The 12,587-nt window shown below is 44.3% G+C and overlaps 2 protein-coding genes across 3 annotated transcripts; one reads left to right on the top strand and one right to left on the bottom strand.

The window, feature by feature from the left end:
- The first annotated feature begins 11 nt into the window (after positions 1 to 11).
- Positions 12 to 6,469, top strand: LOC114802328 (uncharacterized). The gene is made up of 9 exons (XM_029001126.1): positions 12 to 321; positions 599 to 751; positions 832 to 937; positions 1,023 to 1,146; positions 1,936 to 4,221; positions 4,333 to 4,495; positions 4,588 to 4,750; positions 4,825 to 4,957; positions 5,352 to 6,469. Exons 1-9 carry the CDS (start codon positions 257 to 259, stop codon positions 5,522 to 5,524), a joined length of 3,366 nt encoding a protein of 1,121 aa, XP_028856959.1. The 5' UTR covers positions 12 to 256; the 3' UTR covers positions 5,525 to 6,469.
- Positions 6,470 to 6,822: 353 nt separating this feature from the next.
- On the bottom strand, positions 6,823 to 10,622 carry LOC114802390 (protein ABHD8-like). Of its 2 annotated transcripts, XM_029001253.1 has the most exons (6): positions 10,519 to 10,537; positions 10,145 to 10,426; positions 8,724 to 9,453; positions 8,467 to 8,637; positions 7,658 to 7,874; positions 6,823 to 7,463 (listed from the first exon to the last, which is right to left on the bottom strand). In XM_029001253.1, the coding sequence occupies exons 3-6, from the start codon at positions 9,446 to 9,448 to the stop codon at positions 7,239 to 7,241; spliced, it is 1,338 nt and encodes a 445-aa protein (XP_028857086.1). In that variant the 5' UTR covers positions 9,449 to 9,453; positions 10,145 to 10,426; positions 10,519 to 10,537; the 3' UTR covers positions 6,823 to 7,238. The 2 variants fall into 2 exon arrangements, with proteins under 2 accessions (XP_028857086.1, XP_028857085.1); XM_029001252.1 differs by lacking the exon at positions 10,145 to 10,426 and having other exon boundaries at positions 10,519 to 10,622.
- Positions 10,623 to 12,587: the final 1,965 nt, after the last annotated feature.

Raw genomic sequence — 12,587 nt, 5'->3', positions numbered from 1 at the left:
TCCGGCGAGGAGGGAACTTTAATATGTCTCGTCGTCTGCAAGCGAACGCGCCGAGCGCCACCATCTAACGGCGAAGCGACAGAGACTCCGGCGCGCGCGCGTGTTGTTATCGTCCCGAAGCCACGTGGCTAGCGTCTGGAGAAGAATCGACTCTCGCCAACATGCCGCGGGACCGTCGCACGCCAAGCCGCTCGGTTGGCTGCTGCGGCTAAATGCCGATGGAGCTGTCGTCTTTTTTATTTCTCTCGCTGTCGTGATGCTCTCCGCGGTGACAAGTGCGGCGTCCAGGCTGTGCCAGGCGGTGGACAATGACGATCCCAGGTAACCCTGGCCCGTGTCCTGGGTGGCAGTAGCCTAGTGGGTAACACACTCGCCTATGAACCAGAAGACCCAGGTTCAAATTCCACTTACTACCATCGTGTCCCTGAGCAAGACACTTAACCCTAAGTTACTCCAGGGGGGGACTGTCCCTCTAACTACTGATTGTAAATCGCTCTGGATAAGGGCGTCTGATAAATGCCGTAAATGTAATGGTCTGTGTGTGTGCTCGCCACGCCGCAGACGGTGACCGCGTTGTCCCCGTTTACCTCTCCGGCAGGTCCGTGAACTTGTTCCTGTCCCAGGGCGCCGATCCCAACCTCGTCCTGGAAAAAGGCGTCGCAGCGGTGCACCTGGCGGTGGGCAGAGAGTCCGAGAAAGGCACCCGCTGCCTCAGGCTCATCCTACAGCACGGCGGCGACCCGAACCTCAGGTCGGTCCGATGCTTTTGCCCTCTTTCACGTGGGCGAGGATTTTTTTTTTTTTACCGAAAAGACCGTCCTTACTTTACAGATCGTCGGAGGGTCTGACGCCTTTACACATTGCTGCTCTTTGGGGCTGTTACCAGAATCTCAGGCTTCTCCTCAAGAATGGTGGCGATCCCAACCTCAGAGATCAGGTACGATGACGAGTGACTGCCATTGTTATATGTGGTGCCTTGACAAGTAGAATCCCAGGATCACAATGTCCCCGTATGCCCTTAGGACGGGAACAAGCCTTGCGACCTGGCAGAGCAGCAGGAGAACAGCAGGTGTGCACTGCTGCTGTCAGAGTACGAGTCCCATGCTGTGCAGGTGGAGGTGGACGAGTTCCCCAACTTTCAATACTGTAAGACGCCTGTGTGTGTTGACCAGGGTGTATTTTAGAGCCGTCACAACAGTGCAATTCGCCACAATTTATTCAAAGTAATGACGTCACTAGTTTAATGCATACATTACAATTTTATTTGTCACATACACTGTATGATATGCAGTGAAATGCTTTAGCGACTGCTATAGACCACAGTATTGCAAATATTGCAAGTATACAGTGAACCAATTTGCAAATATTGCAAACATAACCAAATATTGCACTTTTATGTTTTTAACATAACATATGTGTAACAGGTAGGGTGAATGTGTGCAAATGAGTGAAGTGAAAGTAAAAAAAAAAAAAATGTGCAAGAATAAAAAGTTATAGTATAGCAATGATATAGTCCAGAAGTGATTGAAAGTGCTGGTGTGTATTAGAGTTCTGTCCTATGAAGTGTTGTGGTTGTTGAGAGCTCCTATAGCTTGTAATATATTATTACAATATGTTGCAGGATGGTTCAGTCATGATGTATATGTAATCGTTTTGGTGTATCAAAATTTGACTATATATATTTTCTTCTCACCACGTATGATGAACAAAATATTGGAGGAAGCGATGGCTCAATGTTCCAACATCAGCAGAAACTAGACGTATACATTTCTAAAATAAATGTTTAAAATAGTTATTCACTCAATTATGATGAAGTTGTACCGGTGAAGCTTTGTTTTGATAAATGCTACTCACTTGATCTTGTTTCCTATCATATTGAGTCTAAGATATGAATAATCCTAAAAAAACATTTGTGTGTTTTTTTTTTTATTCCAGCCATTTATTCTGGCCAGGCTGGTAGAGACCGCTCTTCTTGCTTTTCTGCTTCTGAGGACTGCAGCATCAATGGACTGTCCATGTTCAGTGACTTTGGGGACGATCCGTTGAGCAGCACACGCAGATCCTCGGCTCTCAACATTTCAAGAACGAACAGCCAGCAGATTTGGAGAGGACACAGGCAGCGCATTAGGTCGAACGTTCCTGGTCTTCATACCCACAAATGGCCTGAGTGGGATATTGAGGAGCCACCGGTTCTCTCAAGTACCCGCATGTCAATAGCGGAAGCAGGGGACGCATCTGCCGTTTTGCCCATACTGCCAGATGACACCCCACTTAATAAATGTAATGCGTTACAGAACAGACCGGCTAAAGTATTTAATTATAATCCACCCATTCCTTCTCACCAGCCAAGCCGAAAAAGTGTAAGTTTCAGAGATGTTGACGAGTACTTTCCTGTCTTTTCTTCCGAGTCCCCAAAGGAAAAGCCTGTCCAGGGGAGACTCCGGTCACGAGACAGCACAGTGGACTTCTCTGACTACCCTGACTTCTTTCACTCAGAGAGAATGGCCACTGTATTACATCATCAAGGAATTGATGTCACATCTCCCGACCATGTGTTTGTTTTTTCTCGTGATGGCGAGTGCGACGTAGAAGATCTCGAGAAAACAGTCCTGGGTCACTGGCCATCGGAGGAGACAGATGAGTTTAAAGCTCCCTCCAAGTCCTCCAGTGGTTCGGGAAGCAGAAGCAGCAGTGGCGCAAGTCAGTACGGCAGCTGCGAAAGTGACCAGTACACCAGTGCCTTCGAGGCTTCGACATTTCAGACAGGTGCCTCACCATTAAAGGACAATTGTGAAGATCCTTTGAGGAACGGTCTTCTGGGGGAAAGGGCTTGTTTCCAACCTGGAAATTCTCAAGGAGCACAAAGGGATTTTATCAGTGTGACGACTGGGGATATAAAAAGGTCTGTAGCAAGAATTTCAGATATGATTGATAATCTTGTATTTACAGAGAACGTACGTCCTTGCCAAGATCCAATGGGAGTAAACAGAAATATTAAGAGGTTTCTGACAGGCAGCCCAGAAACCTCAAGTGGACTAGAACTGGGGGCTGAAGAGCAGCTTTCATGCGAGGCATCAACTTCCACTGGAACTGAAATCCAGAATGAGCATTATGAGCTGAAAGCGAGTCCTTTTGTCACAGGCAGGACCCGGTCGAGGCTCAGCCGATGCTCTGTGAGAACCAGTCATGGTTCCCCGTCCCTCTCCGCCTCCGGTCTGTTTGAACAAACCTTGCCAACGGCAGCTCGCATGCAACGACGAACCTTGAAGTCACAGGATAACACGCCCGTTCAGATTCACGATCCTTCTCCCCACTGCCGGACAGCGAGGCGAGAATGTCCGCCACAAGGGCAGAAACCTTTTGTTTCGTGTGAGGAAGGTAGCCAGGCGGACACTTTAATCATTTCTGGCAGCATGGCAGATACTTTTATTCTAGAAAAGGGGTCAGTTGAACAATTGCTTGGACCTTCTGGAAGTTCTGAACGTAAGCCACTGGATAAAGGTCTCAAGAGTGACGTGCTGGTTGAGGTGCACGAGTATATAACTGATGATTTGACCAGCTTAAGTGAAACTGGGTCTAGGGAAGTAATGAAAAGCACTTCATCACAGGAAGAACTAATTAGAGCCTCCAGAACAGACGTGGAACATTCTTGGCTCACCGATGAGGATTCTAAAGAGTCATATTCCTCAGTGAGCAGTGCAGGAACTCCAAGGAAAAATGCACCCGCAAGCCCAGCCTCTGGATGCACCCCAAGATACAGCATGAGTCGGCTGTCTGGTCACCAGAAGCCCCAGTCACTGGCCAACCTCTCCTACACGCCAGGGGGGCGGCCGCTGATCGTGGACACGGACGAGCCAGTCGAGTACCTCTACACGGACACAGCGGCGGGCCACGAACTCATCGAGACCCACGTCCCACCAACATCCAACACCTCCATCAGTTCCAACATCAGCACGTCTACGAGCGACGACACTGTGCTCTATGACTGGCGCTCCTTGACGAGTCCAGTCAAAGAGAAAGAAAACGTGAAGCCTTGTGAAGAGACTCCTGGGAAAGGGAAAGGTATGACTGACAAAGCACTCAGGAGGCAGTTGGTGGAACTGGGAGAAGAACCAGGTCCTATAAACAGCCGAACTCGTCCTCTTTACATTCGAAAGCTGCGTCAACTCCAGCAAGGCTCCACCACCAGCAAGCAGTCGCTGTCAAACCAGTGCAACGCTAGTATGTACATCAGTACTTCTGTTGAATGTACCATCATTTTGTACTTACTAGTATTTCATTTTTTTCTGTTTATGCAATCTTTTTTTTTTTTTGTTCCCCCTCTTTTCATAGATTATGGTGTTGAACTAACACAGGCCTTGAACACGTTTATTTTGCCTGACTGCTCATCTGACGAATTGGCCCTTTGTGAGCAGTTTGACCACGCGGATCAGAACAAAAGGTGGCGTGAGGGCATCATTAAATCCAGCTTCAACTACCTGCTTCTTGACCCCAGGTCGGTGTTCGTAAATGTTGCCGCTATCGAACTCCAACTAGCACCCTTATCAGTGCGCCTTATGTATAGAATTCTCTTGTTTCTTCGGCTAGAGTCACCAATAACCTACCATACCGAAGTCGATCCATGAGCCCTAAAGAGTGCTTTCAAACGTTCATCAGCGCCATCTTCTATATTGGCAAGGGCAAGCGCTCTCGGCCATACAGTCACCTGTACGAGGCCCTCGAGTACTACAAGGGTGACAAGACGGCGAAGGTAACGTGCAGGGTGCTCGAGTCGAACTTGTGCTGCTGTGGCACCTTGAATAACATCACGCCTCTGCCCTTCAGAAACTCTGCTCCAAGGTGCAGCACATCCTGCAAGTGTGGAACGCTGATCAGGGCGTCATCTCTTTGCACTGCTTCCAGAATGTGATCCCAGTTGAGGCGTACACTCGGGAGGCCTGCATGGTGGATGCCATTGGTGTGTATGCTCGCTTTCTCGACGTTTTAAGCCTGTTGCTGTGCACTTCTTCAAGACGTGAGTTCGCCTCACCCTTCTCCAGGGCTGATGGCATTCAGGCGTCGCGCTTGATGTCCAACGTACTGACGCGGCAGGTTTGGCTAGTGATCTGGCACACATACGTACCCATCCTTTCAGTGTAAGGCTCATGACAATAATGATGGTCAGTCATTTTATATCAGGCGGTTTATATATCTGGGCCCAGGTGGCAACAACCAGGTGCCAATTCATGTGCTTGAAGAAAAATCTGTTATACCTTTGATGAAATAAGGCTGGGTCACAATTAATAACATTTAATGCACTAGATAATAACTTGCGTAAGAGGCCTGTCTTACTTTTTGGGTTTTTGACAAAGGTTTGAAGATGCTGACCAATCAAAAGCGTGGAGACTATTATGGGGTGGTGTCAACATGGTCCGCGAAGAAGAAGCGGGAGCTTGGGGTGCATCTACTGTACAGGGCCATGCAGATCTTCCTGGCTGAGGGAGAACGCCAGCTGAGACCAGCAGACATCCGAGCAGGCCACTGACCAACCAAGGGAGAGGAACAGTTCTTCTGCAAGATAAAGGTCTAACTGGATGTTCTATATTGGATCAGAATCATGTGGGGAAAATGCCACATTATGACCCCAATTTAATTTCATACCACCATATGAAAAATAGGCCATCATTTTAATTAATCCTTGGTTTTGAATGAATAATCATTAGCCAGCATAATGCCACCAGTTTTAAAGGTCAACCTCAATTTTTTTAATACATTTCTTTTATACATTTTGTTACCTTTATGAAATAAGGGGAAATGGAAAATATATTCTACAATGTTGTGAACATTTTTAGCATTATCAGGATTTATTTTCATTACACACATGCATTTTGACACTGCACATCGATGACCGCGCATGTGTGAACTTGTGGGACACTGGATTTAGGGTTCTTTTCACTGGATGTTAGGGTTCTGGTGAGAAACGAACGGTGAACGGGTATCTACGTTTTCAAGTTTCTACTTTCGGCATCTGTATATTTTGACACTTCATGCAATTGATTTTGTTAGCAGTTTATTTCACATGTAATTCTGAATAATTAAAACACATTAGTGATTCATTAGTTTACGTAAGGAAACTGATGGATAATAAAAAGCCAAACCATGCACTAAATGTTCAGTGCTCCAGCTATCTCAATTGTTTCTTGTTTTTATGGGTAGCAATATAATTAGTTTTTCATTGAGTTCAGTATAAATAGTTTGTAATGTGCTAGAATGATTCATTTAGACCATTTCAGGAATGAAAAAAAAACATTTGGAATCAAAACTGACATTTATAATTATTGTAGCTATTAAATGTCATATATTTTGTGATCTTTTTAGATGACGTTTGTCCAAGAGTTGGCTTGATGTTTTTCTATTTTCTAATGAGTTAAAAAAAATCTTAAGTATGGTTAAATCACTTCAATTAAAGACTAATTATTTTATGCAGTAATACAGCCTTTCACAAATGGACTGATTTTTATATAACACTGAATTGCTTTTAATCTTTATAAATTACGCAATTTATGCAACAAACATTGCAAAACTGAACAGCGTTTGGTGAAATTTGAGATTAAGAACTCAATAACCAAAGGTTTTTTAAATCATACATTGTTTTGGTTGGTTATAGTTTTGTAATTCAAACTAATCAAATGATCATTTGTACTACAATAAAACATTGAACTTTTTTTTTCTACCTTTTTTTATGTTTTGTGGTCTTTGAGGGGAAATATGAATGCTTGCATGTGAACTCATTGGCTTCTGTGTTCCCCGCCCCCACAATGGATACTCTGCAATACAAATTACTGAAGAATATACAGTGTTTATTTGAATGTTTCAGTATAAACACAAGTAAACTTTTATTTAAAAAAAGTGAACAAAGTCTGATAACATTCTAAATTCCATATTTCCTATCTTACCTGAAGGATCCGATGGTTGTTTCCTAATGCAAGTAAGTGTCTCAACATTGCATGATTAGTATGGTCATGCATCAGTCCATTTCCTTTGCTGTCCAGTCCAGCAACACCTCATCCCTTAGTGTACCAAATAAAGCATCTTTGAACTCTGTTCAAAACAACTTCAAGCAAAAGCAGGAAGGTGCCACCTTCTCTCAAGGAACATCTGATTCATCACAGATATTCCTATTTTTCATGGTCATGGCTCATGGTCAGAAGATGGACCTCTGGCACTCCAATAGCACTCCTCTCCGAGATAAATACATGTCACTTTCTCTTGGTCTTGGATTTGTTGTCTTGGACTGGTTGTACTTCCCCATTAACTGAAGGTGCTTTCTCGTTTGCGGGCTTCGTTTCCTGCTTTGGCTTTTTAGGCGGGTCAGGCTGCCACAGAAAGAACTCGTGGAGGAGGGTATTGACGATGTCTGGGCATTCCATCATCACCATATGACTGCCCTCATCAATGACTTTAAGGAAAGCCAGGAGAAGAATCTGGTGAGACAAAAACATGAAGTGACCTTGACGTTAATGACTAAATAGTTAAGTGGTAAGCTTTGATTAGACAATCCAGGCATTAGAATATATATCCATCCATCTCTTGAGTGGCACGGCTGTATTGAGAATTCAGTCATTTCGCCGATGATCGCTGTTCAATGTACTGCACGGAAATAACCAAGAACTTGTACCTCTGCCATGCGTTGGTCTTCCTCAACCGGCACAAACTTATCACACATGCCGTGCACCAACAGGATAGGCACGGTGAGCTCAGCATGGTACACTTCATCCCCCTCAGGCCAGTACTGTCCACTCATCATTGCCCGCAGAACAAAGGAAGACACGTTGAAGGCATTGCTCTCTTTCAAAAGCTGTTTCTCTTTGGCTCCTTGATGTGCAAACCCAGCCCTGCAGGGGACATGATCGCAGTACGTATGACAGTATGTTTTTTACTGTTCCAAAACACTGTTGTGTTTTCTGTATGAAGTAATGAACACAAATCATATATAAGACAAAATATGATATTTTTACAGTGCTATATAAGATATATGCAGAAGGTTCACTAATCGGAATGCTTGAATTCATGTGCAAATTTAATATCTGTCAATCCCGAAGACAACATTGCAAGGCACTCCCTGTATGCTTAATCTTATGTAATGCCACCAAAACCAGGCCCAACCAGTGTGGTAATATGCTTAAAAAAATACATGATTTAAATCTACTTTACAATTCAATATTATGAATGTGTATTAAAGCATCTGTCCTATTATATGACCAGATTTTAATATTGTCCTTAAGAAAGCAAATCGTTCGAGACACAAGGCTGTTCTAGACAATAGTTCTAGACACAAGGTGTGTTCTGTTGAGCTGTAGTTTGACTGGCATGTATATATAAAAGTCTCATGGACCGTAAGGGGTATAATGTTAATAAATGTATGTCTAATAAGCCATACATTTATTATCATGCATATCACCACATGCATGATCGTTGCTATCGTACTTGAGAAAGCTCCATGACATGCAGGGAGACAGGAACTGCAGCACACAGGCAGGAAGGTTGAAGACCGAGCAAATGCTGGGTTCCAGAGCAGTGGGACCACCCCCATTTATCATCACTACTTTGTGTACCTGCTCGGGATACTCATGGGCCAGAAAAGTGCAGAAAGAAACTCTGCAAAACAATAATTTAGATGTGACACAAAAAGATGCATATTTGATGAAAAAGGGCTTTTGGGGGAAAAAACAAAAAAAACTCACCCATAAGAATGGCCAACTAGAATGTTTCGCTGTCTAGCGTATCTCTTAAATATTACTCTTAAGTCCTCGGCCAAAGCGTAGAATGTGAAGGCAGCAGAAATCTGAGGCGCGGTGCTGGAACCATGTCCTGCGAGATCCGGGGCAACTATCTCGTATCCGAGGTGGGAAAAGTAATCCAGCTGGTTCCTCCAAATGTCCAGGCACCCCCCCACCCCGTGGATGAAAAAGACCACCACGTCAGAGTGGGTGCCCTTGCAGCAGGTGACCTTCCTTTCGCAGTCGATCAGCACGGTGCGCTTGGGCTTGCGCCGGTGCCGGTTCGCAGGCTGCCCGGGTTTGGAGTCGGGGCCGGCCGAGGGCGGCGGGCCTGTCCTACTGCCGCAGTCCGTGACCTCCACCTCCACCCCGCTGCCGGGCTCCGTCTCCCCGTTCGGACAGTCCAAAGGTTCGGGGTGTACGGCGTCGCTCAGGTTCTCGATGAAAAGCTGCCCGTTGCGGTACACGGTGATCCTCCTCTTGCACTTCAAGCTGCCTTCTTGGCCAGCGACCGGCTCCTCGACGACTGTCCGCTCGTTCGTGATGCGTCTCACGCGCAGCACCCGTCCCGGCTTCACCTCCACGAACTCGTACCCATCCGATGGTTCCGACGTCTCGACAGGAACCACGACGTTGGTTGATCTGCCCGTCAAGCAACAGAGGATTCTGTCCATGACGCTGGTCAACATGGTCCCTGTGGTCAGGTCACAAAAATCCTTCACATGAGGGCACCGGTTTAAAAGCTCTACTTAGTTTGCACTTGTCACACATTTTGACTTGAACTTAATAATAAAACCCAAGCGAGTCTAGGTGAAGGTTTTTATGATAGAAAATAAAACACAATGGAGCACAAGATCTCAGATCGCTAACTACATTGGTGTAGTGTAGGAGTAGTCATATCAGAAGTCAAAGGACAACGTGAACAAGAAATATAGAATACAGTTACTATACTAAAATAGCTCCCTCTGTGTGTGTGTGTGTATATATATATACACACACACATATATACACACACTATAAGTTTTATACATACATACATACATAAATATAGAATATAGTTACTATACTAAAACAGCTCCCTATATATATAAATAAATATATATGTGTGTGTGTGTGTGTACACAAACATACATACAGACACTACAAGTTTTATACATGCATACATAAATATAGAATATATTACTGTACTAGTATACTGTGTAGTATAGTTACTATACTAAAATAGCTCCCTATATATATGTGTGTGTGTATATATATACACACACATACATACACTATAAGTTTAATACATACATACACACACTCTCTATAAATATATATTATATACTTATATATTATATAAGTATTATATAAATCTATATAAAGTTTGATTAGTTTCGGCTCACATGTCCCCTCAGCGCCTCCATTTTTGCCAGTAAAAGCAGCTCTGTAGGCTGCAGGCCCCGTTCTGTACCCCCCAGTAGAGATAAAGAGCTGGACTCGTGGTCCTGGACGAACAGAACGCCGAGCCCGGCGCCTTTTTACAGCGATCCAGAAGCCGGGCGGCGGGTGACGTTTCGGCTTTTGTCCCGTCAGATCGAAAAGCCGTTCGCTCTGCGCCTGCCGACACTTTAAATAGCCGGTGACTGCAGCCCGGCTTCGGAGCGGTTCATTTACACGCCGCGTTTCTACAGAGGATCGAACACACGTGGGCTTTTTTATTTATTTATTTATTTGTTTGTTTTTGTTTTTTAACGAAATAACAAATGAACTTTCTTACCGGATTTTTTGTAGGACGGCACAACATCTACGAACCTGGGTCTGTAGGCCTACACTCTTCCCCCTGTCTGTAAATCAGTGTTGTGGAAAAAGGAGAACTGTAATCTGCGGCCAATCCAATAATCTTATTTAATTGAAATCTGCTGCCCCGCGGCCGCCTCTCAACACGTAGCGCGGATCCGCACCGAGACATGGAACAAGTCGCTCCTGCCGAGCCTCCTTTTTAAAGCATCACTTTTGTCGGCGTTAAAGTAAAAAAAAAAAACATCGTTTGGGGCCAGTTGACGGCGTTTCGTGTGCCACTGAATACCCAGAAAAACAAGCACAAATTCATCACGTTTTAAACGTATATAGATTTGGTAGTGTTTTGGATTTGTGTAAAAACTATGAAAACATATTTATATATATATATATATATATATATATATATATATATATATACACACACACACACACACACACATACATTACAGGCCAAAAGTTTGGACACATCTTCTCATTCAATGTGTTTTCTTTATTTTCATGACCATTTACGTTGGTAGATTCTCACTGAAGGCATCAAAACTATAAATGAACACATGTGGAGTTATGTACTTAACAAAAAGTGGAGACCTGACCTCCACAGTCACCGGACCTGAACCCAATCCAGATGGTTTGGGGTGAGCTGGACCGCAGAGTGAAGGCAAAGGGGCCAACAAGTGCTAAACACCTCTGGGAACTCCTTCAAGACTGTTGGAAAAGCATTTCAGGTGACGACCTTTTGAAGCTCATCGAGAGAATGTCAAGAATGTCTTCAGTGAGAATCTACCAACGTAAATGGTCACGAAAATAAAGAAAATGAGAAGGTGTGTCTAAACTTTTGGCCTGTACTGTATGTCTCCCCCCCTGACCAGGTCTGAGCACATATAAATAGGTCACACTGCTGCTTGACAAAAGTTTGGCCAAAAGAAAGTACTAGCCTGATATCATCCTCTCGTTTTTACAGGAATTAACTGTGTGTGCTTTTACATCCAGTTGTTATATTTACCAAATGACTTTGGTAATGAACTTTTTCCCCCATTTCTTTTATATATTTACCCCATACTGTCTTGCTTATATACATACACAAACAAGTCAAAGAACATGTTTTTACTGGTTATTACAGTACATTTCCCAGTTGAATTGATGAATTTTGCAGACAGTGCACAAATGGTGACTGTATCACATCAAACCATGTGAAATAATAGTTAAGGATAAGAATGTAAGGAATGCAAACAAGTGTCCAAATATATTGTGATGTATTTGCATTTTTCCGTAGCTAAGTTACTCAAGTAAGCTTGAATGTTGAACACATTATGAATAAAAAGTGTGCGTTGTCCAGACAGATTATCAATGTACAAATATTTACCCAAGCCTGATCAGAGTCCTTCATGTTCCACGTAGAACATAAACCAGCTGACTGTCCTTCCTTCGAATCCTCATGGGTTCCCTCGAGTGACCAAACAGTCATGGGGAATAATGCTTGCAATCCGTCTTCAGAGACCATACAAAGTCTCTTTTCGCTTGCACAAGAGAACGGCATCATCCCAGACATCTCGCTCGATGGAAGCCTTGCATCCTATCTGTCCCTGAGTTCTGCTGCAGCTCTTCAGGACCAGTATGAGAGCATTCAGCAGCGTCTGTCCCCCGAGCAGCTGACCCTGTTTAGCCAGAACGTTTCATCTACTTTTGGTACCAAGGTAGCTTTTGGGAATGTGGGAGTTGTTGCACTGGCGCTGTCAATATTCCTGGATTTGTTGGCTAATCAAATGACTGGTCAAGATGCGATTGGTCCAATCCAGAGGATCACAGCATCAGACACCTCGAGAATTGGCAGCATCTTGCGTGAGTATATGAAGACTGTTCCAGAAGTGGTCAACGACAACGAAAAGATGGCAGATGTCACTGAGATCTGTGACCAAAACCTGAAGATTGAACTGATCCGCCTCTTTGAGGGCATGACTCTCCGTCGTCGGGTATCTTCAGCTGCCATCAAGCAGTGGCTCAACGGTGCAGCCATTCATTTACACATCAGGATCCACGGAATACGCC

This window comes from Denticeps clupeoides, chromosome 13, assembly GCF_900700375.1.
Source record: "Denticeps clupeoides chromosome 13, fDenClu1.1, whole genome shotgun sequence".
NCBI lineage: Eukaryota > Metazoa > Chordata > Actinopteri > Clupeiformes > Denticipitidae > Denticeps > Denticeps clupeoides.
Note: the sequence above shows the minus strand (reverse complement) of the source record. Positions and strands in the feature narration are given on the sequence as shown.

What these genes read in the sequence shown, in the direction of transcription:
- LOC114802328 (XM_029001126.1), top strand. Translation starts at nt 257, where the DNA reads ATGCTCTCCGCGGTGACAAGTGCGGCGTCCAGGCTGTGCCAGGCGGTG. An exon ending in GTGGACAATGACGATCCCAG is followed by an intron (nt 322 to 598) that starts GTAACCCTGGCC and finishes CCTCTCCGGCAG; the next exon opens with GTCCGTGAACTTGTTCCTGT. An exon ending in CTGCATGGTGGATGCCATTG is followed by an intron (nt 4,958 to 5,351) that starts GTGTGTATGCTC and finishes TTTTTGACAAAG; the next exon opens with GTTTGAAGATGCTGACCAAT.
- LOC114802390 (XM_029001252.1), bottom strand. Translation starts at nt 9,448, where the DNA reads ATGTTGACCAGCGTCATGGACAGAATCCTCTGTTGCTTGACGGGCAGA. An exon ending in CTAGTTGGCCATTCTTATGG is followed by an intron (nt 8,638 to 8,723) that starts GTGAGTTTTTTT and finishes ATTGTTTTGCAG; the next exon opens with AGTTTCTTTCTGCACTTTTC. An exon ending in ATGTCATGGAGCTTTCTCAA is followed by an intron (nt 7,875 to 8,466) that starts GTACGATAGCAA and finishes TGTCCCCTGCAG; the next exon opens with GGCTGGGTTTGCACATCAAG.